A 21588-nucleotide genomic window follows, 5' to 3' on the forward strand; every position below is an offset into this window, starting at 1 on the left:
CCCCGGAGAAGCCGGATTGGGCTCCATCAAAGAGCGTGACGATGCGAGAATATTCCTGAGCGCATGCAGAGAGCTCAGTCGGAGGGCAGGACAGAGCGATTGATTGAGTCAGGTCCCACTGGACTCGCACCATGGAGGAACTGAACCACCCACCCACCCTGGCCTGTTAACATCCCCCCCCCACCAAACTCTGACCCATTTTAGCCCCGATGGGACTTGCCGGGGGTCTTGGGAAGAGGTGGGTTTCCGAGGGCAGGATAAAATTGAACAAACAAAGCACCAGAGGAGGGCAGGACAAGAAACCATGGTTGCAAACTGACCAAAGAGAGAAGCAACCTGGAATTGAGGAGAAATTTCCTGACAGGGAGGACAATTAGCCAGTGGAACGCCTTGCCACCAGAAATTGTGGGTGTTCCATCACTGGAGGTTTTTAAGAAGAGACTGGACAGACACTCATCTGAGATGGGATAGGTTCTCCTGCTTGAGTGGGGGGTGGACTGGAAGACCTCCAAGGTCCCTTCCAGCTCTATTCTATACACAAACGGAGGATTTCAGCAGGAGGGGCTTTGAGTTTAAAAGAAAAAAACAGGCCCTAAAAATTAAACAACAGAAATGGCCGTAACTTGAGGACTACCAGCACCTTCCACAATTTATACAGATTTTTTTTCTTTTAACCCCTGTTTATCCCGTTCTTTCTCGACGTCACACCCAGGGGATTAGAATTAGGGATTGGTGTGGGGGGGGGGTTTGATCGTTTTGGTCCTCTTCCAAACGGGATGAGCAAAGACAAAAGACCAGACAACGTTTGGGAGAAAAAAAAATTATTATTTTTTTCCTTCTTAAATTGGGTAACCAACCCTTTCTCCCCGAGGGGCTGGTTTCACTTCAGCCCCCCTCCCCACGTTTCCCCGTCAGTCCATCCTAGCAGGTCAAAGCCTCGTTGTAAATCATGGCCAAAGCGCCGAGGAACGCAACGTATTCCTGGAAATTGACCACCTCATCCTTGTTCCGATCCAAATCCTCCATCAGTCCCTGGATCTCTTTGTCCTGCAATTTCTGGAATGAAAAGGGAAAGAAAAATAAATAAATGGCAAGGCTTGTCTGCTGGGAGGGGTTGGGAAGAGTCGGTGTTGGCCGAATCTAGAGGCTAGTCCTCATGGTTATAAAAATCACTTTTGGGGGGGGGGTCCCCTGTGTGCACTTACCGAACCGATGGTGAGCTCCTTCTGGATCAGTTCCTTCAATTCTTTCTTGCTGAGGCTGCTCTTGTCTCCGTCCTTGCCCGAATATTTGTGGAAGACGGCCACCAACATACAGATGGCTTGATCCAGTGGGGCGGCCATGATTCGAACTCGGAAGTGGATCTAGTGGGGAGGGAGAAAGAAGAAAATCAAATAGGTTCATCTCTTCACCAGCCAGGTTTTTATTTGTATTTTTATTATTTTTATTTTTCAAAGCTGGCCTCGCTTCGCACGCGTTACCCAATCGGGAGAATGTGGCCAGAAACCTTGGGGGGGGGGGGGGGAGGAAAAAAAATCCTTTAAAAAGTTTGGAACTTAATTTTTTCTCCAGTAAAAATGAAAGACGGGGCTGACTTGACTCGTTCCCAAAGCAGCTTCTTCATTCACTTGGGGATTTTTCATCCCAGACGTCGGAATCTGAATAACTCAGTCAGTTGATCATCCTGAATTTCTTCCCGGCTTCCCAAGCAGCTTTCATTTAGGCGGTGATTTCATCTTAATTAGCCATTCAAAGATTTAGCAGAGCAAAGGGGACTGACTCCTTCAGGCTGGGCTGGGCTCCAATTCCCCACCCCCAAAAAGGCTCTCCTTGTCTGGGATCTCTCTCATTTCCCCTGGTGGAGCCTCTTTGGCTAGGAATCGTCTATCTTAAAAATCTCCCCCCCCCCACCCATCCTTTTCTCGTCCCTGACAATTCACTTTTCCCAACCACTGTTGAATCCTTGCTCTGCTCCCCTCCCCTCTGCTCCTCCCCGGGCATTCCTCCTTCCCGGAACGTTCACACCCAAAGGTCATTTAGCCTGACCCCGGCTTCCTTGTAAGACCTAGCCAGAGAATTCCTGCTTCTCTGGGCCTGCCTGATCCACTATCGGCGGCACTGATTTCTTTTTGATGGGGGGGGGGAGAGCGATGGGGCTTTCCTTTTTCCTGCCTTCTCTCTCCTTTCCCTTCCTTCCTTCCTCCCCTCTCCTCCTTTTCTCCATCCTTCCTTTTTCTCCTCCCCTTCCCTCCCTCTCCTGTCTCCTTTCCTTTCTTCCTCTTCTCCCTTCTGCTCCATCCTTTTTTTTCTCCTCTTGCTCTCCTCTCCTCCCTTCCTGTCTCCTTTCCTTTCTTCCTCCCCTCCTTCTCTCCAAGTCCTTTTTTCTCCTCTTCCTCTCCCCTCTCCTCTCCTCCCCTCCCTCCACCTCCCCTCTAGTTTCCCCTCCTTTCTCTTTTCTCTCCCTCTTTTTTTCTCTTTTCTCCTCTCTCCCCTTTCCCTTCCCTTCTCCCTATTTCACCTTTGTCTTAATTTAAGCAGTGAGATTTCCTGGCAAGGCCCTGCGTGGCTTCCAGGCTTCCTTGCCAGCTGTGACGTTGCGAGTTCCCAGCACGTCCTCACTACACAAGTGCCCAGGAGAACGCCAGAGCTTCTCATCTCCCAGGAGCGCCAGAAAAAGGAATAGAAACATCAAAACTTCTTCCTCTCCCGGCCGTCGCATCCCCCCCTGGGCCTTCGCCCGATCAGAAGCCACCAAAGGGGTCGTTTTCAGCTGCAAAAATTCTTATTTTTCGCTTTTTTTCCCATTTGAGCTAACTCCTCGTCTTTTTTTTCATCTGCCCAAATGACGGCAACATCCTGCTGTTTTTCCAAATTTGGTGCTTTTCCTGCCAATGGGTGCAAAAGTCCCCTTCTTCCTGGGACAGCTTGCCAGCCGTAAAGGATAGAATTTCCAAATATTTTTATTTTTGGGGGGGGGAGACAAAAGGGCCTTTTGCAAAGGAAATACTTTGAAAAGGACCCCCATCCCAGAGAGTTTCTTAGGCCGTTTCCACTTGGGGCAAAGAGGCTGAAAGAAATTAAAACCTGGAGCAAAGGGAAAAGACGGAGCAGGGCGTCTCCCCTCCGAAGCTGGAAGAGCTGCGTTTGAATTTAACCCCCCAATTTTCCCCATCGGGGCCGGTGAGAAGGGCTGGAGTGTGCGTGTGTGTGAAAGTTTCCAAGGTACCTATTTCTTTTTTAAACCCCAAAAGAAAAGCTGCACCCCCTTTCCTTCTCCCCAATTTCCCGGCCTTCGGACGGTCCCGGCTTTTCCCACCAGGGGGCATCAAAAAATTGGGGAAAAGAAAAAAAAATCTTTGGAAAGTTCACTTCAGCTGTCAGCTGTGTGTGGGTGGGTGTAGTGTGTGTGTAGTGTGTGTGTAAGGGTGGCAACTACCCCACCCGTTGCGTATCTTTTATTCCCGCCGCCCCCGGGAAAGGTGGTCACACCCTGGCAAGATGGCAGGGAGGGGGTTTTCGGGGGGACCCACTAAGGACGTGGGTTCAGTGGGGTGGCCCCCTTGCCCCCCAGTGACCCACCCAGGATGGGAAAAACCCCAGGCCGGAGGGGGCTGGCGGCCTATCTGCAGCCAAAGGAGATATTTTGCTTGGTTTTCTGTCCGAGAACAGAGTTGGAAGGGAGCTTGGAGGTCGTCTAGTCCAACCCCTCTACTTGATTATTGTTACTAATTAAAGTTCATCGGCTGCCCCATTGCCAAGGGGTCTGCCACTGGGGTGGTGGTGTGGCACTCTGCACATGCTCCAGGCACAAGGAGGCAGCAGCTCCATCGGGAGGGCAACATCTTCAAAGGGCTTGTCCCCCCCCCCAGTCCAAAACCCCAAATCCCCCTCCCTTCCCAGAGCAAATTCCTGACTTTTCCAAAGAAACTTTTCCTTTGGGGTATTTGGGGGGTGGAGAGGAAGATCAGCCCCCCCTTTTCTCCAACGTTCCCCCAATTCTTCGGAAGGAGGAAAGGGAGGAAAGACTGAAGGAGAAAGTGGGAAGAAGGGAGGAGTACTTACCCCAAAATGGATGTGTCGTGCAAGATGGCTGGAGAAGGGAAAGTGGTGGACCCACCCAGGGGGGAGCCCAGATTTATCAGGAGGGGCGGGGCTCAGCCTGGCTAAACCTGGCCCCCAAGAGACATCTGATTGGGTGGAAGAGAAGAAGCCCCTCCCCTTCCTTTTCACATCTGACAGCCCACCTTAATTTGCGGCTATTAAATCCCGATGCAAGTTGAAACACCTCCCTGGTGGTGGTTTTTTTTTTTTTAAGCAGGTGGGTAGGGAAAAAAAAAGTTTTGGTTTTATCCCGAGGGCTAGAAACTTGATCTGTTCCTTTGCTTCCATTTTCCCCCTTTCTTTCTTTCTTTCTTTCTTTCTTTCTTTCTTTCTTTCTTTCTTTCTTTCTTTCTTTCCCTCCTTCCCTCCCTTTCTTTTTCTTTCTTTCCCCTTTCTTTCCTTCCTTCCTTCCTTCCTTCCTTCCTTCCTTCCTTCCTTCCTTCCCTCCCTCCCTCTTTCTTTTTCTTTCTTTCTCTTTCTTTCCCTTTCTTTTTCTCTCCCTCCCTCCCTCCCTCCTTCCTTCTCTCCCTCCCTCCCTCCCTCTCTCTCTTTCTTTCTCCGTTCTTTTTCTCTCTTTCTGAATCGTAATTCCTCTCCCGATGACTACTGTCTCTAAGAAAATTAGATTTTAAGCAGTTTTTTTTTTAATGGAAAAAAATAGACACTGAATAAATCCATGTTCATATTTCTTTTCCTTCTCTATCAAGACTTAGGACAAAGTCTTCCAGTAATTATCTAGACGAAAAGAGAGAGAGAGAGGTTGGTGAATATTTTTTTTCAACTGGCCTCAAAGTGTCCAAAGTGTGACTTTGGGGAGGGGGGGGCGAGACTCACAAAAAGTGAGAAGCTGGCACTTCTCCCACCTCACCTTTGGAGTTGGGGAAAAGTTGCACAAACTTGAACAGCCTGAATTTTCTCGCCCGCTTCCTGCTGTGGGTGGCCCGCCAGGGATTTTTGCAGCAAACTTATCCCTGTATTTAACCCAGCCCAACAATGTTGTGTTGTTGTGTTGTCATGTTGTCAGTTTAAGCCTTTTTGAGATGCAAAATGAATTTTTTTTTTTAGTTTTATTTTCTCGCTGGGGGAAACTGAGCTGAATTTGGCATCTGTTCTTGCAAATTCCAAGCCCAGGCTTGTAAAATCTGCCGTGCGTTTCTGAATCTCAGCGATTGTGACGGAATGAATGTTTTGCTCCCCGTTGCCCAGAAATTTAATTTAATTCAATTTAATTTAGCACCAAGAAATGCATACGACTAATGGTTAAAACAATCACAATTTTGCCCTCTTGCTAGCGGCCTCCCCTTTTTTCTGCATTTCATTTCTCTCAGGCCTGGGAAGATCTGTATTTTATTTATTTAGATAACCAGATATATTATTGGGAGGTGCCTAGAGAAGGACTTAAGCAGGGGAGGGGTCCTTCCTTCTCCCCCCCCCATTTTCCGGCTTCTTATTTTGCACCCTGTTGGAAGAATTCGTTGTAGGACATGCAAAGGGCTGAGAGGAAGCCGGTGTATTCCTTAAAATCAATCTCGTCATCGTTATTCTTGTCCAGGCTTTGCATCAGCTTGTCGATCCCACGATCCTTCATTTTCTGCAAGGGAGGAAAGGTCTGGGTTCAAGATACCAGGGAAAGCCAGTCCTGTGGCGAACCGTGGCTTCCCTTACTGACCACTGCATTCGCTTAATGACTGCTTCGTTCGCTTAATGACTGCCGCGGAAAGGGGCGTCAAATCGGGCACGATGACAAGGTCGCCCGCTTTACTACCAAAATTGCGGACTCCGCTACGGTGGTAAGCTGAGGACGACCCGCAATAGAGGCAAAACCGACCTGACCGATCCTCAGAATCATGAGGACTAGAACCCCAGGTTGAGTTTCTTGCATTTTTTCCTTTTTTTAAAAAAAAAAACATGCCCAGTTGAGCTTCCTCCATTAAGTGAGGGGCTCTTTCTCCGCCCAGCCCCCCCCCCCCAGCCTGCTTACCTCTCCCAGGGCCAGCTCCTGTTTCACCAGCTCCTTCAGTTCTCCTTTGCTCAAGGTAAACTTGTCGCCTTCTCGGCCGGAGTACTTGTGAAAGGTGCACACCAGGGTGGCCAAGGCTTTCTCCAGCGGGGTCTCCATGGGTCGGGGGGCACCGAGGGCGGTCTGGTGCCAGGAGGAAGAGGAGAAAGGAGAGGGGGGGGTCCATCAGTTGCACGTGATGGTGGGGATGGCAGCCACGATCCGATTTTACTCTATATTCACCGAGCATTATTTCCACTCATCCGTTTAATTTCTGGCCTCTGTAATAACCCAGCTTTTACCTCCAGCTTCCTCTACTGGGGTATTTCTCCATTTTAGCAACTTTTAAGATAGGTGGACTACAACTCCCAGAATTCCCCGGGTTAAGAAAACATTAGTGAATTCACTGGGGGGAAAAAAGACAGTTTTTCTCTTGGTTTGTAACTGTTGCTATTTTTTTTAAAGTACTTTTTTTCGATGTAAGTTCTTTATTTGGAATGTGTTTCTTTAAACCTTTCATTGTTTAATTCGATTATTGATTAAATATTTCTTTAAATGTTTCTTGTAGACATATATAGGTATGGGTAAATGCATATTTGTGTGTGTGTGTGTGTGTGCTTATATATGTATGCAGTTATGTATATATGCATTTTTTTTAACCTCCAGAATCTCCCTGGAGAGCGGACTTCCTTAAAAAGAGACTAAAGAGCTTGAAAATGGAGAGCTCACACAAGCGAGCCAAGATGTATTTTTGCAAAACCACACTGGATCTTGGCTGCCCTCTTTCAGGTGGGTTAAGTGTTTTGCTTACGTTCTGACTTGCCCCTTTGCTGATTGTGGCTGCTGGGAATGCCGGATGTGGCTGCTGGGAGTTGGAATCCAGTCCTCCTGCCGAGGGCCTGGATTCTGGAGAAAAGTTGAAGTGCTTGTTTCAAAGCCAGGGAGGCATTACAAAGGAATATGAGAAATTAAGATAAGGTTTGTGCAATGGAAAGAAAATGGGTGTGGGCAGATAAGTGTTATGTCCCCCCCCTTGTTATCTCCTAATATTGGTGCTTGGAAGGTCCAGCTAAGTTGATAATGTTTGGAACAAAGGACTTTCCTCAAAGCAAACTCACCCACGTATACAGAGAGGCATCACCATTTCAAAATATTTGTAGAAGATCTGGGAGCAGGGACAGAGATTCAGAAATTGGACAGAGATTCCCTTGATTGAGGGGACACACATACACACACACACACACACACACACACAACACACACACACACACATTCTAGAATAGGAAAGTAGCACAGAGTGAAATTCAGAGTACATTAAAAAAATAATCTTAATATAAGGGGCAATTAAAACGTCAGGCTTGGATGTTCAACCTCCATAAAAGAGTGAGTCAACCGTACATGCTAAGCTGAATAAATAAGTACAAAATTTGAAAAAGCCACCACCTTGTCCAAACATTAAGCCAGCTCAGACCATTGGAAAGTTAAATAATAACTCCTTATATTCCTGGTTAATTTTGTGGTTGGCTTAAGCCTCCTGCTTAGCAACGGGTGTGGTTTACAGAGATGAAAAAGGTTTGTGAATTCAATCAATAGGAATATCTTAGCGTAACGATCCACGGAACATTTATTACATATGTTCAAAGCACAGGCTTTTTATCTGCAAACGCCCTGATCTGTGAACTGAAGAGGCAAATTAGCAGAAAATAAGCTCTGCCAGAAGTCCTGATTGCAATAAAATGTGAATTTTAAAAATCTCAGCGTTCTGATTCCAAGACTCGCTGAGACTCGGGCAACTAAAATTTAACACATTATTGTTCGTTGTTATTATTTATAATAACAATAATGAACATAAGGTATATAAGTCTATTTAAGTGCTTTACTGGGAACCTACAAGGGGACACCCTTTCTTTGCAGCACAGTTGCTAGAAACCAGGATTCTGAGGTAGACTGCTCCTAAAGCTGGAGGCTTGGCTGCCTTCTCCTAGCTAACAGCTGCTAGGAAAAAAAAAGCTGGCAGATTAAAAAATACTTTTACAAAAAGACAAATGCATGGGAAATACAGAAGGGAAGAGACTTCACTAGAGGCTGAACCCCAATTTGACATGACGTTGCACCCAGTGAGGGGAAAGGAAAGGTTTTAAAACTGACAGCAGATCAAAGTAACTCACCGAAGAAGGTGGACGATGGGCTTGAGAGGCGAAGCAGGGAATTGGGTGTGGTGTGTAAGTATCTTCTTATACACACAGTGTGTGGGGTCTCCAGGGAGTGATGCTACAGGAAGGAACGTGGCAAAAGCCCTCAGGGACCCATCGCTTTCTCTCCCTGGACTCCACATTGGTTTGAACCGAGATCAAAACACCCCAGATCTGAAGTTGCTTAACACCCATTCAGAAGTACAGACCTCCCTGGCAGAAGAATCTTTTCTAAAATCAACCCGCACTTCTTTCTGTTATTAATATGCATTTCATCTCCTCTGGTTTTTTTTTTTTTTTAAAAAGGGGGTTTTTTAAATATAAATTTTATTGAAAGTTTACGAGCCATCCCGAGAACGCGCACCAACTGAAATAGAATGGAGAGGATGAAAAGAAAGAAATTAAAGAAAGATCTGGAGGTGCGATCAGGAAAGAAAACAGAAGAAGCGATAGAAAGAAAGACATAAAGATAGGATTCATACGTATCATTCAGATTGAAAGTTCTAAGAGCAATAAGGAGAATGAATACGAACTAAAGCAAGGCAGAGAAAGAAAGAAAAGATAAGCAGAACAGGAGGTAGAAAAAAGGTATAAGGAATGTTTTTTTAATGTATAATTGTTATTGGGAATTTTAAGAGCAATAATGATAGAAATGAAAATGGAACAGGAAAAGAAAGAAAGAAAGAAAGAAAGAGAGAAAGAAAGAAAGAAGAAAGAAAGAAAGAAAAAAAGAAAAAAGAAAGAAGGATATAAAAATATAATGGGTTTTTTATGTATAATTCTGAACAGCGGCTTTAAGACCAACAGTAAGAACTAATATAAAGTAAAACAGAACAGAAAGGGAAGAAATAAGCGAAGAACTACATGATAAGGAACAAGCAGAAGGAAGTAGGAAACAAAATAGAAAGAAAGATATAAAGTTATAATTTTAAAAAGCAAAAAAAAAGAAAGAAACTTTCCAAGATTACATCAGTGTCCTAGCTGGCAGAAATGTAGCAGGTCCTGTTTTCTTTCTTTTTGTTTATTTTGTAAAGCCAAAAGAGGCTTTTGGCCAGAGGGGGGGGGGGAAGGAAAGTCAAAATATAGACTCTGATCTTAGTCGAGAGGCTGGCATTTAAAAATAAATAAATAAAGAGGGAGAGAAAAGGGGGGGGGGAAGAGCCATTCTCAGCACTTAGCAGCCTGGAAAGCTTTGATCCCGCAGGGCAGGACCAAGAGGATGCAGGAGGGGAGCGGTTGCCTAGCAACGGAGGAAGCCAGGGACCAAGAAGGCGAGGGAAAAGATGCTCCCGGCTGCACGGAGTTTGCAAGAAAGTAAAGTTCTTGGTTGTTGTTTTTTTTTTTTGCAGAGTTGACCAGTCAGCTTCTTTGCTCTGAAGCTTCCCTTTTCCTTTCTCCTTCCATCTGCCTTCCTTCTCTTTCCTCCCTTCCTTTTTAACCCTTTTCCCTTTCCTTTCATTTTACTCCTTCCTTCCTCCATTCCCTTGCTCTTTCCTTCCTTCCTTCCCTCCCTGTCTTTCTCTCTATTCCCTTTTCCCTCCTTCCTTCCCTCGTTCTATTCCTTCCTTCCTTCCCTCCATCCCTTCTTTCCTTCCTTCCCTCTCTCTATTCCTTCCTCCCTGCCTTCTTTCTTTCACTCCCTCCTTCCCTTCCTTCTTGCTTCTTTCNTCCCTCCCTCCCTCCCTCCCTCCCTCCCTTCCTTCCTTCCTTCCTTCCTTCCTTTCCTTCCTTCCCTCCTATTACTGGCAGTTTTAAAATCGAACCCACTCGATCAACATCCCAGACCATTTTCTAAAGCCGACCTCCTCCCCACCGCCCCAGACTCCGATGCCCATCGTCCCCAGCCCATCAGGAGACAAGCAAACTTTTTTTTTTGAAAGCAAACTTTTATTTTGTTGTCGGGGGTGTGTGTGTGAGAGAGAGGCAACTGCAATTCTCCTCGCTGGAGAGACCTCCCCGATTCAGAAGCTGCGGTTGGCTAGAGGGGGGGGCAGGAGGGGGGGAAGCCGATGAGACCTTACACACACCTGTGCACTCTGCCCGCCTCGTTTGCACGCTTGGCCCACTGGCGATTTTGCCCGCCCCGCTTCATTTCTGCCGGGGCATCTTGTCCGGGAATGCGTGGAAAAAATCGTTGCATGCCATGGCGATGCAGGCGAGGAAGGTGGCGTATTCCTGGAAATCCACCTGGTTGTCCTTGTTGGAATCCAAGTTGCTCATAATTTTTTGAAACGTCGACTCGTCTTTTTTCTTCTGGGGGAGAAACAAAACAAAATTAAAAAAACACACACACAAAATGGAGCTTTTAAACTTGGGGGAGAAGGGAGGAAGTCGGGCGGAAAGTTTCACCCCGGCTCCTCTTTGGGTTGAGTTCAACTTTGTAAGGTAACTAAACTATGCTCAGGGCGGTCCTCGGATTACGGCCGTTTGCTTAGTGACCATTCAGAGTTACACAAAGTGGGAATAAAGGGACGTCGGGCCCTTTTTCACACTTCATGACTGTTGCAGCATCAAGTCCTTGGGAAGGACTCAATAAGTGGATTAAAAAAGGCCAAATCCAATCTAAACATCTGGCTGACTGCAAAGAACCATAATAATAATAATGATGATGATGATGATGATGATGATGATGATGATAGTAATAATATAATGATAGTAATAATAATAATCCCTGATTTACAACCATTTGTTTAGAGACCGTTCAAAGTTACAAAATTCGGACGCTGGGCAACTGCCTGAGCGAGAGAGGTTTGTGGTCGTAAGCTGAGGACTCCCCGTCGCTCATTCGCGGAGGGAGGTACTTACGCTGATGAATCCGGGCAGCTCCTGCTTCAGTAGCTCCTTCAGTTCCGTGTTGTTGAGTTTGAACTGGTCTCCTTCCTTCTGGGAATATTTGTGGAAGGTGACCACCATGGTGTCCAGGGCTTTCTCCAGGGGGGTGGCCATTTTGGGGTGCTGTTGAAAGAGGATGGAGCTGGGGAATTGGACGGAAGCGGCGGGATTAAGCATCTTGCATCAATGAAGCTTCCTCAACCTCGGTCACTTTGAACAGGTGGACTTCAACTCCCAGAATGCCCTAGTCCAGGGGTAGGCAACCTTGTCTCTTTTATGACTCGTGGACTTCAACTCCCAGAATTCCTGAGCCAGCCATGCTGAGGGGAAAGGAATTCTGGGAGTTGAAGTCCACGAGTCACAAAAGAGCCAAGGTTGCCTACCCCTGCCCTAGCCAATGGGAGTGGACTTCAACTCCCAGAATTCCCCAGCCAGAATGGAGCTCTGGGAGTGGAACTCCACCCATCTTCCAGTGCCCAAAGTTGGGAAATATTGCTCTGGCAACTGAAAGGGTTCTACTTGTGGGTAGGGTGGACAGCCACGCCCTGATTCAAATGGAAAATTCAGAGGAACGCCAACTTGGGCAGGCTTTTTAAAATGAAAACCTTAAAGGAAATTTGGCCTGCCATCAGGAAGGAAAGGAAAGGAAAGCACAGAGAAAGAAGAGGTACAAGAGGGAGGAAGGAAGACAGAGAAGAAAGGGATACAGAAGGAAGAAAGAGAAGGAAGAAGAATGGATAGAGAAGGAGGGAAGAGAAAAGGGAGAAAAGGAAGAGGGATGAAGGGAAGAAAAGGAAGGAAGGAAGAAGGAGGGATGGAGGGAAGAAAGGAAGGAAGGAGGGAGGGAGGGATGGAGGGAAGAAAAGGAAGGAGGGAGGGAGGGATGAAGGGAAGGAAGGAGACGGTTGGAGGGAAGGAAGGAAAGTATCTACAGGATTGTCTGCCTGTGGTTTTTGTGGCTAGGACAAAAAACCTGATTTTTCCACCCCTTAACCTGCTTCTCCTTTCTTTCCCCCTTGCTCTGAGTCACCCAAGCCAGCCACCCCTTGGGGGGGGGAAAGGTGGGGTGAGTCTCGTTGCAGAAGAGAGGAAACCATGAGTCATTCCGATGCCAGCCTGGCACCTTTGGGATGGCATCCGGGGCAAAGGAAGAGAAAGCGGCCCTTTAAGTGTCGAAAAAACTAAACAAACGCGGTGCGTAGAAATCCGCGGTGAAAAAGCTAAGGGGGACGCAGCGTATGGGATAAATTTGGAGGTGCTTTGGGGTTCAAATTCTCCTCTTCCCCCCCCAACCTTAGTTATGGAATACCCAGCGTTTGGAGGTTTGTTGCCTGCTAGTCCCTGATGTCAGGAAAGCCCTTTGCACATGCACAGAGGTTGGTTTCATGCTTGTCTAGCACCATTCCTGGTTTTCTTTCAGGAATGGGACCCCACTAATCAATAAAATAACAGGTAAATAAGATTTCAGTTAAGACCCAGCTGCCGTTTGGAAGAGCAGGCTGAGAGGACAACAGTCACACCAGTTTTGGCAGCAGGATTTATATACAATGGATAGAAAGGGAAGAATTATTTGTGAATCTTTCCTTCCTTCCTTCCTTTTCCCTCTCTCCGTCCCTCTCTCCTCTTCCCTTCCTTTTTTCCTTCTTTCCTTTCCTCCTCTTTTCTTTTTTCTTTTCTCTCCATCCTTCCCTTTCTGCCATTGCTTCTCTTCTCTTCTCTTTTTTATCTTCTCTTTCTTTTGTTTTGTCTTTCCTTTCTCTCCCCTTTCCTTTCTGCCTGTTGATCTTTCCATCCTTACAGATTCCATCTGGAAGTAAAACCAAACCTGCCTCTAAATCTCCTCCTTAAAGGGGGATCCTTTGGGGCAGATCCTTTGCTTGGCCAAAGCCCGGATCTCGTTCCCTGGCACAGAAAAAAAAAACCCACTTACCAGACCGGAAACTGAGGCTGGACTTCAGCGGGCAGAATGAAGAGCCCCTGGCCATCCGGCCATTATTTGTAACCTTGGCCAATCTGGGCTTTTATTTGGGGCACCCAGAGGTCCTCCCCCAGCTCTCCGAGAGGCCAATCGGAGTTGAGGTGGGATTTGTCACGCTGGAAGGGCTGTTTCCCCTTCTCTTAAGCCCTAAATTCCTCTCCCCCCCCGTTTTCCCCCCCCCCAGTGGTTTGGCACCAAAAATGCTGTGGCAGCCAAATGGCTCAGAAACTACAAAAGCAACAGGAAAGAGAGAGAGAATGAGAGAAGAGAGCAAATGAATGAGAGAGAGAGAGAGAGAGAGAGAGAGAGAGAGAGAATGTATTAGAGAGACAATGTGTGAGAAAGAATGACAGAATGAAAGAATGAGGAAGGGAGGAAGAGAGAATGAGAGAGAATGAGAATGAATGAGACAGAATGTGTGAGAGAATGAAAAGGAGAATGAGAGAAAGAATGAATGAATGAGAGGAAGGGAGGAAGAATGAGAGAATGAGAGAATGAAAGAGAGAATGTGAGAATGAGAAAGAATGACAGAAAAATGAGAGAAGAGAGAATGAGAGGAAGGGAGGAAGAGAGAATTAGAATGAGAAAGAATGAGAGACAGAATGTGAGAAAGAGAATGAGAAAGAACGACAGAATGAGAGAGAGAATGAGAGAAAAAGAATAGAGAGACGGAGACAAAGAGGGAGAGGGAGAGAGCAGGCCAAAACCCTTTGGTTTGGGGGTGGATAAAAATCTAATAAATGTATAGAAATATGAATAAACAATATAAAATTGGAGAAGACCGTTATCACCAATGCAGAGGAGAAAAACAGAAAACTCCTTTGATCTCTGCCTCCTGTCCCACCTGCAGGGGACAAAAATCCAGATATATGACGCTCTAGTGGTGAAGTCACCAGGCTAAAAAGTGGGAGGCAGCGAGTTCTAATCTTACCTGGGCCACGAAAGCTGGCTGGGTGACTCTGGGCCAGTCCCGCCCTCCCTCCCTCCCTTTTAGCCCACCTCACCGGGTTGTTGTCGTGGGGAAAACGGGAGGAGGAAAGAGTTTTAGGAACATTCATCACCTCGTTTGAAAAAAATAATATAAAGGCAGGATAGAAACGAACAAAACAAAAGCGACAATTCATTTTTTTTAATGAGATCTTTTTTTTTTTCCTTTGCTAGAACTCTCAGCTCTTCCCCTGTTCTCCACCTGGAGCCAGGACAGCCCGAAAAAAAATCTGTCTGTCCGGTAACGCCGACCTCTTAGTAGCGATGCCATCTGCAATTGTCCCCCCCCCTAGATCCGTGGTTGGGCCACGGGAGCATCCCGGAAGTGCAGATGGAAGAAAGTGAAGGCGGCCGCCACGAAACGGATGTACTCCTCAAAGGTGACCTGGCCGTCTTGATCGGTGTCCAGCAAGGTGAGCAGCTCTTCCAACGCCGGGCCTTTGATTTCCAGCTGGGAATTAATGTAAGTCAAAAAATATATATTTAGAGATGGCAATAAGATGTGACGATGGGGGCAGAAGCGACCCCTTTTTCCTATCCTTCCTGCCTGAGCAGGGGGTTGGACTAGATGACCTTCAAGGTCCCTTCCAAGTATTCTATATTCTATTCTATTCTACTCTATTCTATATTCTATTTTATAATCTATTCGATTCCATATTCTACATTCTACATTCTATTCTATTCTATTCTATTCTATTCTATTCTATTCTATTCTATTCTATTCTATTCTATTCTATGCTGTATTTTGTATTCTATTTTATTCTATTCTGTTCTATGTTCTATTTTATAATCTATTCTACTCCTTGAGCAGGAGACTTTACACCATTTCAATCAATTGGAACAGAGCCAGAAGGGACCTTGGAGGTCTTCTAGTCTAGCCCCCTGCTCAGGCAGGAGATGGCCTAGGCCATTCCAGACAAGGGACAGTCCACAGCCTCTTCTTACAAAACTCCCCAATAGTTGGGAATATTTGAAGCACCAACCGGCCTCCGTTTCTCCCCGCGCTGCAGCCGAAAGGAGATTGGGAATTTGTTTATTAATGTCGTTTATTAATGTTTATTCATTAATCGATTTACTCCCTCTGGATGGGAGATTTACCGTTTGCAAACTGGGCATTTCTGTCTGCAGGAGGTTCCGTAGCTCGGCTTTGCTAAGCATGTTGCGGTCCCCTTCCTTCCGGCAGTAGCGTTGAAACGTGCACACAACCTCCCCCAGGGCCTGCTCCAGAGTCTGGAACTGGGTCATCGCTGCAACAGGCGATCCTGCACGAACGAGAACACAGTCCTCTACTTACGACCATTTCTTCAGCGGCCGTCCGACGTTACGACGGTGCTGAAAACGGTGACTTACGACCAGTTCTTGCACGTATTGCAGAATCCCCCCACCATCATGTGAACAAAATTTGGGTGTTTGGCTTCCGGTGTGTATTTATGACGGTCGCAACGTCTCGACGTCATGTGATTGTCGTTTGCGATCTTCCCAGCCGGGGGGGGGGGGGGGAGAAGTCAGGGGGGGAAGCTGGATTCGTTTAACAACCGCAGTCATTTCGTTAACGACCGTGGGCGAAAAAGGTCTTAAAATCAGGGGTGACTCAGTTAATAGCCACCTGCAAGAAAAATTCGGCCTCAATTGTCATAAGTTGAGGACTGTCACTAAATGATGAACTATAACCCATAAACTATATAAACTATAAACTATAAATTATAAACTATAAATTGCAAACTATAAATTATAAACTGCAAACTGTATACTGTAAACTAAAAACTGCAAACTATAAATTATAAACTATAAACTGCAAACTAAAAACTGCAAACCGTGAACTATAAACCTAACTTAAAACTTAAAACTTTAAAAACTTCTTTTAAAAACTTTAAACTTAGAAACTTACTTAAAAACTTAGAAATCTAAAAACTTAAAAACTATAAATTAAGCCATACATCTTACTTGATAAGCTAAACATCTGATAAGCCAGTCATAAGTTAACCAACCTGCTTAGCAACGGAAATTCTGATCCCAGGGTCATAAAGTGAGGACTACCTATCCCTGCTGTTGTCTTAGTTTTGTTTAACTTTCTGCTGTGCCTTGGCCTTGGTGAACACAATTTTTGGGTTCCTTGTGGTATTGTTTTAGGAAATAAGTAAGAACAGGCAGTAGCTCGGCTTTGCCAGGAAGTTTTAAAATTCATAAACATCTCCTGTGGGTTTATTTATTTACTACGTTTTTATATCACCACTTCTTCCCAGGAATAACCCTCAAATTAAACAAGTTCAAACTGATCAGAAAACCAGCGTAATAAACCCAACCCTGGGAAAAACCTCACTTTTAAGAACGCAACGTTTACCTTTAGGGCACCGGGAGATTCGTTTTTAATTCCTGCCCATCAGCCCTTAATCCTTTGAGATAAAAATCAGAATGCTGCTTCCCCCCCCCCCCCGCAAATCTTTAAGAGCTAACTTTCCTGGAAAGAAGAGGCTGTTGAATCAACAACACAGATTATTTTTTTTTTAAGATCCTTTGCATTCTGGACCATCTCTTCTGGAATGGCTCACCAAGAACCACGTTTAAATTTTGTTTTATTTTGCAGTTTTCGTTCCCGGTTTGAGCGCACCTACCCAATTCCGAGGGAGAATCCAAGCTTTTGGCCATTGAAAAGATAAATAGAAATCCTTGCTGTACAGACTGCTGGGCTGCGACTTCCAGAAAGCTACACAAGACCGATATTTTTGTTGTTGGTTGGTTTCCGGTTTTAAAAGTGCCCTTGTTTATTCCGGATTCTTTTTGTTTTTCTCTCTGGAAAACTAAAAATAAAAACTGGTACAGAAGGCATCCATCAATAGCTATAATTTCTCCCTGCCCAATCCTTTTTGAAGAAAATAATAATATATATATAAATTTATATACACGAATCAGATGAGCTCACCGGCTTTGGAGGATGTTCACCGCGGTGAATTCATCGGGAAAGCTGGAACGAAAACGGGCAGAATTTCAACCGGCGGAGTTCGGGAGTTCCTCCAGTGAGGCCACCTGTTTTGCTGAGTGTACAAGCAGGTTTGGCAAATATGCACAATGATTGTGTCTGCCTATCATTTGCGACACACCCTTGTCTTGAAGGCGCCCGCTGTTTATCTCACACTCTGAAAACGCTGGGCTGGCAAGGCCTCGACGTACGACCACAATCGCAATCACGCCGTTAAACGAAGCCGGCTCCTTCCCCCCCCCCCCAATTGACTTGGCCTGTCAGAAGCTGGCTGGGAAGGTCGCCAATGGGGATCACGTGATCCCCTGGGACGTTGCAACCGTCGTAAATGCGTGCTGGTTTTGCCAAACGCCCCAATTTTGATCACCGCGACTGTTGTAAGTGCGAGGACTGGTCGTAAATACCGGTTTTTTTAACCGGCATTCTTTGCTTGTTTTTTTTTTTTTTAAGGCCCAATTTTACCCATCTTCGCTACATTTTTGCAAAGCGTCGTGGCAGAGATTCATGTCAAAACGGCGAACCAAAGATGGGTTGTGACAGACAAGGGTTGTGTGTTCAAAAAAACCAAATCTTTATTTGCCAACAGGGAGAGACCTCCTGTGGGTCTTCACAAGAGACGTAGCCCCCCAAATTCCCACCCCACCCCAAGCGCCAACTTCATCGCTTCCGATTGTTCTCGTCCGCACATTCCTGGAAGAATGCGTAGCAGAGTGAGGCCGTCAGGGCCAAAAACACGGCGTATTCTTGGAAATCTAATTCTTCGTCTTCGTTGTCGTCCAGTTTCTCCATCAGAAATTCAAAACCGCGTTCGTTGATCTTCCCCTGCGAGAAGGAAAGAAGCAAGGTCGAAATAAAGCCCGGGATCGTTTTTCCTCCCCCCAAAATCAGAGCCTCCTCCCTGGAGGAGGATGGTCTCTGATCCTGGATACCAGAATAGTAGAGGAACAGAATGACAGGAGTTCGGAGGGACCTCGGAAGTCATCTAGTCCAACCCCCTGCTCAGAATACAGAATGACAGGAGTTGGGAGGGACCTTGGAGGTCTTCTAGTCCAGCCCCCTGCTCAGGCAGGGAGGGAGGGAGGAAAGAAGGAAGGAAGGAAATAGGAAGGAGGGAGGGAGGAAGGAAGGAAGGATTAGAGGGGGCAGGATGGGAGGGAAAGAAGGAAGGATTTAGACGGAAAGGAAGGAAGGATTAGAGGGGGAAGGAAGGAAGGAAGGAAGGAAGGAAGGAAAGGAAGGAAGGAAGGAAGGGAAGGAAGGAAGGAAGGAAGGAAGGAAGGAAGGAAGGAAGGAAGGAAGGAAGGAAGGAAGGAAGGAAGAGCATTTCAAGCCCCTTCCTCACCTTGACAAAATTGGGCATTTCCTCCAGAAGCAGCTCCTTCATCTCTTTTTTGTTGAGTTTGTATTTGTCGCCTTCCTTTGCGGAATATTTGTAAAAGGTTTCGACCATCACACCTAAGGCTTCTTCAAGCGGGGTCTCCATCTTGGATCCTGGGGGAGAAAAGCAGAAGAGTTGGAAGATTCAGGGACTCCTTTTTACGGCCGGCAGAAGCCACCACCCCCCAGAAGGACGTTGCGCCTTAACCAATCTCCTTCGTAGCGCCAAGCTTGCCGTCCTTTCATGTCTTCACACCAAGCGGGCTTCCAAATTGTCACAATCCTCTTCCGACGGGCAAAGTCGATGGGAGAAGCCAGGTTCGCTTGACAAAACGCACAATTTACTTCGCAACTGCGGTGATTCACTTAGCAACCGTGGGAAAAATGGTCGTAAAATTGGACGCGCAACTCGCTGAATGACTGCCTTGCTTAATAACGGAAATTCTGGCCTTAACTGTGGATCATAAGTCAGGAACTATCTATAGAGTTCACAATTTGATTTTTTTTTTAAAGAAAAGACCTGTGCCTTAAAAATCTGCACTACAGAGAAAGATGCCTAAATTCAATGAATTATGGAAGGAAAACAAAAATTAGGAGAAGAAAAAGCAGATTTTAGAGGGCGTTTTCTTGGGCCAAGAATTGAGAGAAGGGTTTTTTTAAAGGATTTTTCCTCTTGGGAAAAGGAGAAGCAGAGTGAGACTCAACTGAAAAACAACACACGTTTATACAGCATGAGTTGTATTTTGAATTTCAAGTGTTGTAGCCTTGAATAACAGCAAGGATCCAGTTTTCTGCAGGGACCCCCTTTTCTTCTGGACTTCTTTTAAAGTCCGAGGGCTTTGGGGACCTGAGCGGGTGAAAGGAACCCGGGTTTCAAATAACTTTGGAAAGCATCTTGGGGTCCAGGCTAGCCCCCCTGCGCTTCCTTTTTGCAAACAAATTTAGGGAAGGAATAATTGGCAAAGAAGAGGAGGAGGAGGAGGAGAGAAAGTCACTTACCCAGTTGAGATAAAGAGGAGAAGAAGGAGGGGTGGGAAAGCAGCTATAAAGATACGGATTCCGCCGGCTTTTGCTTCTGCGTCTCAGGACGATCTAATCCTCCTTTTCACCTTTCCGGTTGCTCTTCCCTCCCAGCCGGTTCTGCGTTCGAGCCTCACCCAGATTTCCTACCTTGTCTCAAACCAGTTTGGCAGGAGACCTCGGGGACTGGAGAAAGTGACCTCAGTAGATCTCCAGCAGCTGGCAGAAAATGAGCCCATTTGTAATGGAGGGAGGAATGAATGAATGAATGAATGAAGGAAGGAAGGAAGGAAGGAAGGAAGGAAGGAAGGAAGGAAGGAAGGAAGGAAGGAAAGGGAGGAAGGAAGGTAGGAAGGAAGGAAATGGATGGATGATGGAGGAGGAGGAAGGAGAAGGAAGGGATAGATGATGGAGGAGAATGAAGAGAAGGAGATGGATGGAAGGAAGGAAGGAGAAAAAGATGGAGTAGGAGAGGATGAAGGAGAAGGAGAAAATAAAGGGATGGATGGAAGAAGAGGAAGAGAATGAAGAAAGGAGAGAAAGAAGAAGAAGAAGCTTATTTATTCCTGATGTTCAATTGCTATCAGAACAGAAAGAAGGGCAGGATTTTGGGTCTCCCATGTCTCCCCCCCTCCAGCCCCCCCCCCCCGTTCTATTTTGCTTCGGGGTTATTTCTTTTAATCCCCTCGACTCCTCCTTCCAGTTCTCCTGGCTTTCTTTGCACAATTCCCGCAGCCTCTGAATCGTGGCAGATCTTCTAAATACCACCTCTGCCTCTTGCAAGCCCAGACCAACAGGAGCCACAGCCTCCAGCCCACCTGTCGGAACCTGTCGGACAGGTATGGCCAGAAGGCCCCACCCAGGACATGAAAAAGGCTGCCAAATCCAGCCAGGTTCGGTTAACTGACACCTGGATCAGCAGTGGAAATCCGGGTCCCACTGGTCATAAGTTGGGGAACCGCCACTAAACTATAAATTATAAACTATAAACCATACAGGTGGTAAACAACCCTCCGTTATTAACAGACACCTCGCTTAGCAACGGAAATTCTGGTGGTCGTAAGCCGAGGTCTTGCCACTAAACTAATTCAGAAACTAATTCTTTTAATTCCTATTAATGTTCTTCCATGCTTTATTTTTACTGATTTGTGGCTTTGGTATTGTTAGGGTTACATTTTAAAATCATTTTTTCCCTTCTACTCTTGCAAGCTTCACGGAGTAGCTCCACGGCGAGATGGGCGGTAAATAAACTTAACAAATAAATAATAACTAAATGAAACTAAACTAAGCTAAACTAGGCTAAACCTAAATGTAAACCTAAATTTAAACCTAAACTCTAGACTAAAGTAAACCTCAGACCTTAAACTCAAACTCAAACTTAGCTCAAAATCAAACTTAATTTAAACTTAAACTCAAACTCTAATTTAACTTAAACTCAAACTCAAACTTAGCTTAAACTTAAACTCACATTCACACTTAAACATCTGACAATTTAAAGCGAATAACTAAATTAAACCTCATACTTTAAGCCTTAGGCCTTAAACTTAAACTCACACTTAAAGTTAAACATCTGACACACAACCCTCCCACGTCTGCTGGAAAACCAGAAAAGGAGACTTTCCCACTTCAAGTGGCAACCTGTTCCACCGTCTCCTCGGTTATATAATCAGGAAATCTTCAGGATGCCTAGCCTGATTTGTAATCTCAGCCTCCCAGGAGCTGGAAATTGGACCTTCCTTCCCCTCGGGGCACCCACACCCCAGGCCCGCCTTTCGCACGGAGACTGCCTCTTACTCTGCAGGATCTCTTTTGCATCCAGCCAGTCTGTCTGTCTCTCTCTGTCTCTCTCTCTCTCTCTCTCTCTCTCTGTGTGTGTATTTATTTTTCCTGCCCAGGCAAGAAGATGCTTCCTTAAAACTCTTTTGAGATGACTCGTTTTCCTAGTTTGGGATGCTTGGATCTTTTTTTAAAAGGTTTTGCAGATAGAGTGTGCTGGTCCAGGGAGGTTCTGCTTACAGTCAGAATAGGATTAGGATCCATAGGATTTTTTTAAAACAAAAAAAAAACCACTGTCTTTTATCTTTGATCATTTTAATTGGTTTTGATTATTTACAATGTTTTTCTC

At 45.8% G+C, this 21588-nt stretch overlaps 4 protein-coding genes across 5 annotated transcripts; all 4 read right to left on the reverse strand.

Moving 5' to 3' along the window:
* Positions 1 to 827: 827 nt before the first annotated feature.
* Positions 828 to 4134, reverse strand: LOC107285216 (protein S100-A6). The gene is made up of 3 exons (XM_015813387.1): positions 4063 to 4134; positions 1206 to 1364; positions 828 to 1056 (listed from the first exon to the last, which is right to left on the reverse strand). Exons 2-3 carry the CDS (start codon positions 1341 to 1343, stop codon positions 922 to 924), a joined length of 273 nt encoding a protein of 90 aa, XP_015668873.1. The 5' UTR covers positions 1344 to 1364; positions 4063 to 4134; the 3' UTR covers positions 828 to 921.
* Positions 4135 to 5478: 1344 nt separating this feature from the next.
* On the reverse strand, positions 5479 to 17153 carry LOC107285177. Its single transcript, XM_015813339.1, has 9 exons — positions 17010 to 17153; positions 16702 to 16887; positions 15188 to 15351; positions 14380 to 14540; positions 11098 to 11266; positions 10435 to 10545; positions 8269 to 8334; positions 6083 to 6244; positions 5479 to 5692 (listed from the first exon to the last, which is right to left on the reverse strand). The coding sequence occupies exons 2-9, from the start codon at positions 16733 to 16735 to the stop codon at positions 5549 to 5551; spliced, it is 1011 nt and encodes a 336-aa protein (XP_015668825.1). The 5' UTR covers positions 16736 to 16887; positions 17010 to 17153; the 3' UTR covers positions 5479 to 5548.
* Positions 10207 to 13122, reverse strand: LOC107285202 (protein S100-A4). 2 transcript variants are annotated; one of them, XM_015813372.1, is made up of 3 exons: positions 13055 to 13122; positions 11098 to 11266; positions 10207 to 10542 (listed from the first exon to the last, which is right to left on the reverse strand). In XM_015813372.1, exons 2-3 carry the CDS (start codon positions 11236 to 11238, stop codon positions 10381 to 10383), a joined length of 303 nt encoding a protein of 100 aa, XP_015668858.1. In that variant the 5' UTR covers positions 11239 to 11266; positions 13055 to 13122; the 3' UTR covers positions 10207 to 10380. The 2 variants fall into 2 exon arrangements, with proteins under 2 accessions (XP_015668858.1, XP_015668857.1); XM_015813371.1 differs by having other exon boundaries at positions 10207 to 10545.
* A 469-nt stretch (positions 17154 to 17622) lies between the features above and the next one.
* Positions 17623 to 19712, reverse strand: LOC107285201 (protein S100-A2). The gene is made up of 3 exons (XM_015813370.2): positions 19443 to 19712; positions 18409 to 18557; positions 17623 to 17888 (listed from the first exon to the last, which is right to left on the reverse strand). The coding sequence occupies exons 2-3, from the start codon at positions 18547 to 18549 to the stop codon at positions 17724 to 17726; spliced, it is 306 nt and encodes a 101-aa protein (XP_015668856.1). The 5' UTR covers positions 18550 to 18557; positions 19443 to 19712; the 3' UTR covers positions 17623 to 17723.
* Between the last annotated feature and the right edge of the window lie 1876 nt (positions 19713 to 21588).

This window comes from Protobothrops mucrosquamatus, unplaced genomic scaffold (assembly GCF_001527695.2).
Source record: "Protobothrops mucrosquamatus isolate PMUCROS unplaced genomic scaffold, P.Mucros_1.0 scaffold154, whole genome shotgun sequence".
Lineage (NCBI taxonomy): Eukaryota > Metazoa > Chordata > Lepidosauria > Squamata > Viperidae > Protobothrops > Protobothrops mucrosquamatus.

Bases quoted from the DNA above. Each gene is read 5' to 3' on its own strand.
- LOC107285177 (XM_015813339.1), bottom strand. From the start codon at position 16,735: ATGGCCAAAAGCTTGGATTCTCCCTCGGAATTGG. The intron at 14,541-15,187 runs GTAAATCTCCCA...ATTAATTCCCAG, and splicing joins AAATGCCCAGTTTGCAAACG to CTGGAAATCAAAGGCCCGGC. The intron at 8,335-10,434 runs GCATGCAACGAT...CTGTGTGTATAA, and splicing joins TCCTCGCCTGCATCGCCATG to GAAGATACTTACACACCACA.
- LOC107285216 (XM_015813387.1), bottom strand. From the start codon at position 1,343: ATGGCCGCCCCACTGGATCAAGCCATCTGTATGTTGGTGGCCGTCTTC. The intron at 1,057-1,205 runs GTAAGTGCACAC...TTTTCATTCCAG, and splicing joins AGGAGCTCACCATCGGTTCG to AAATTGCAGGACAAAGAGAT.
- LOC107285202 (XM_015813371.1), bottom strand. From the start codon at position 11,238: ATGGCCACCCCCCTGGAGAAAGCCCTGGACACCATGGTGGTCACCTTC. The intron at 10,546-11,097 runs GTAAGTACCTCC...TTTCTCCCCCAG, and splicing joins AGCTGCCCGGATTCATCAGC to AAGAAAAAAGACGAGTCGAC.
- LOC107285201 (XM_015813370.2), bottom strand. From the start codon at position 18,549: ATGGAGACCCCGCTTGAAGAAGCCTTAGGTGTGATGGTCGAAACCTTT. The intron at 17,889-18,408 runs GTGAGGAAGGGG...TCCTTCTCGCAG, and splicing joins AAATGCCCAATTTTGTCAAG to GGGAAGATCAACGAACGCGG.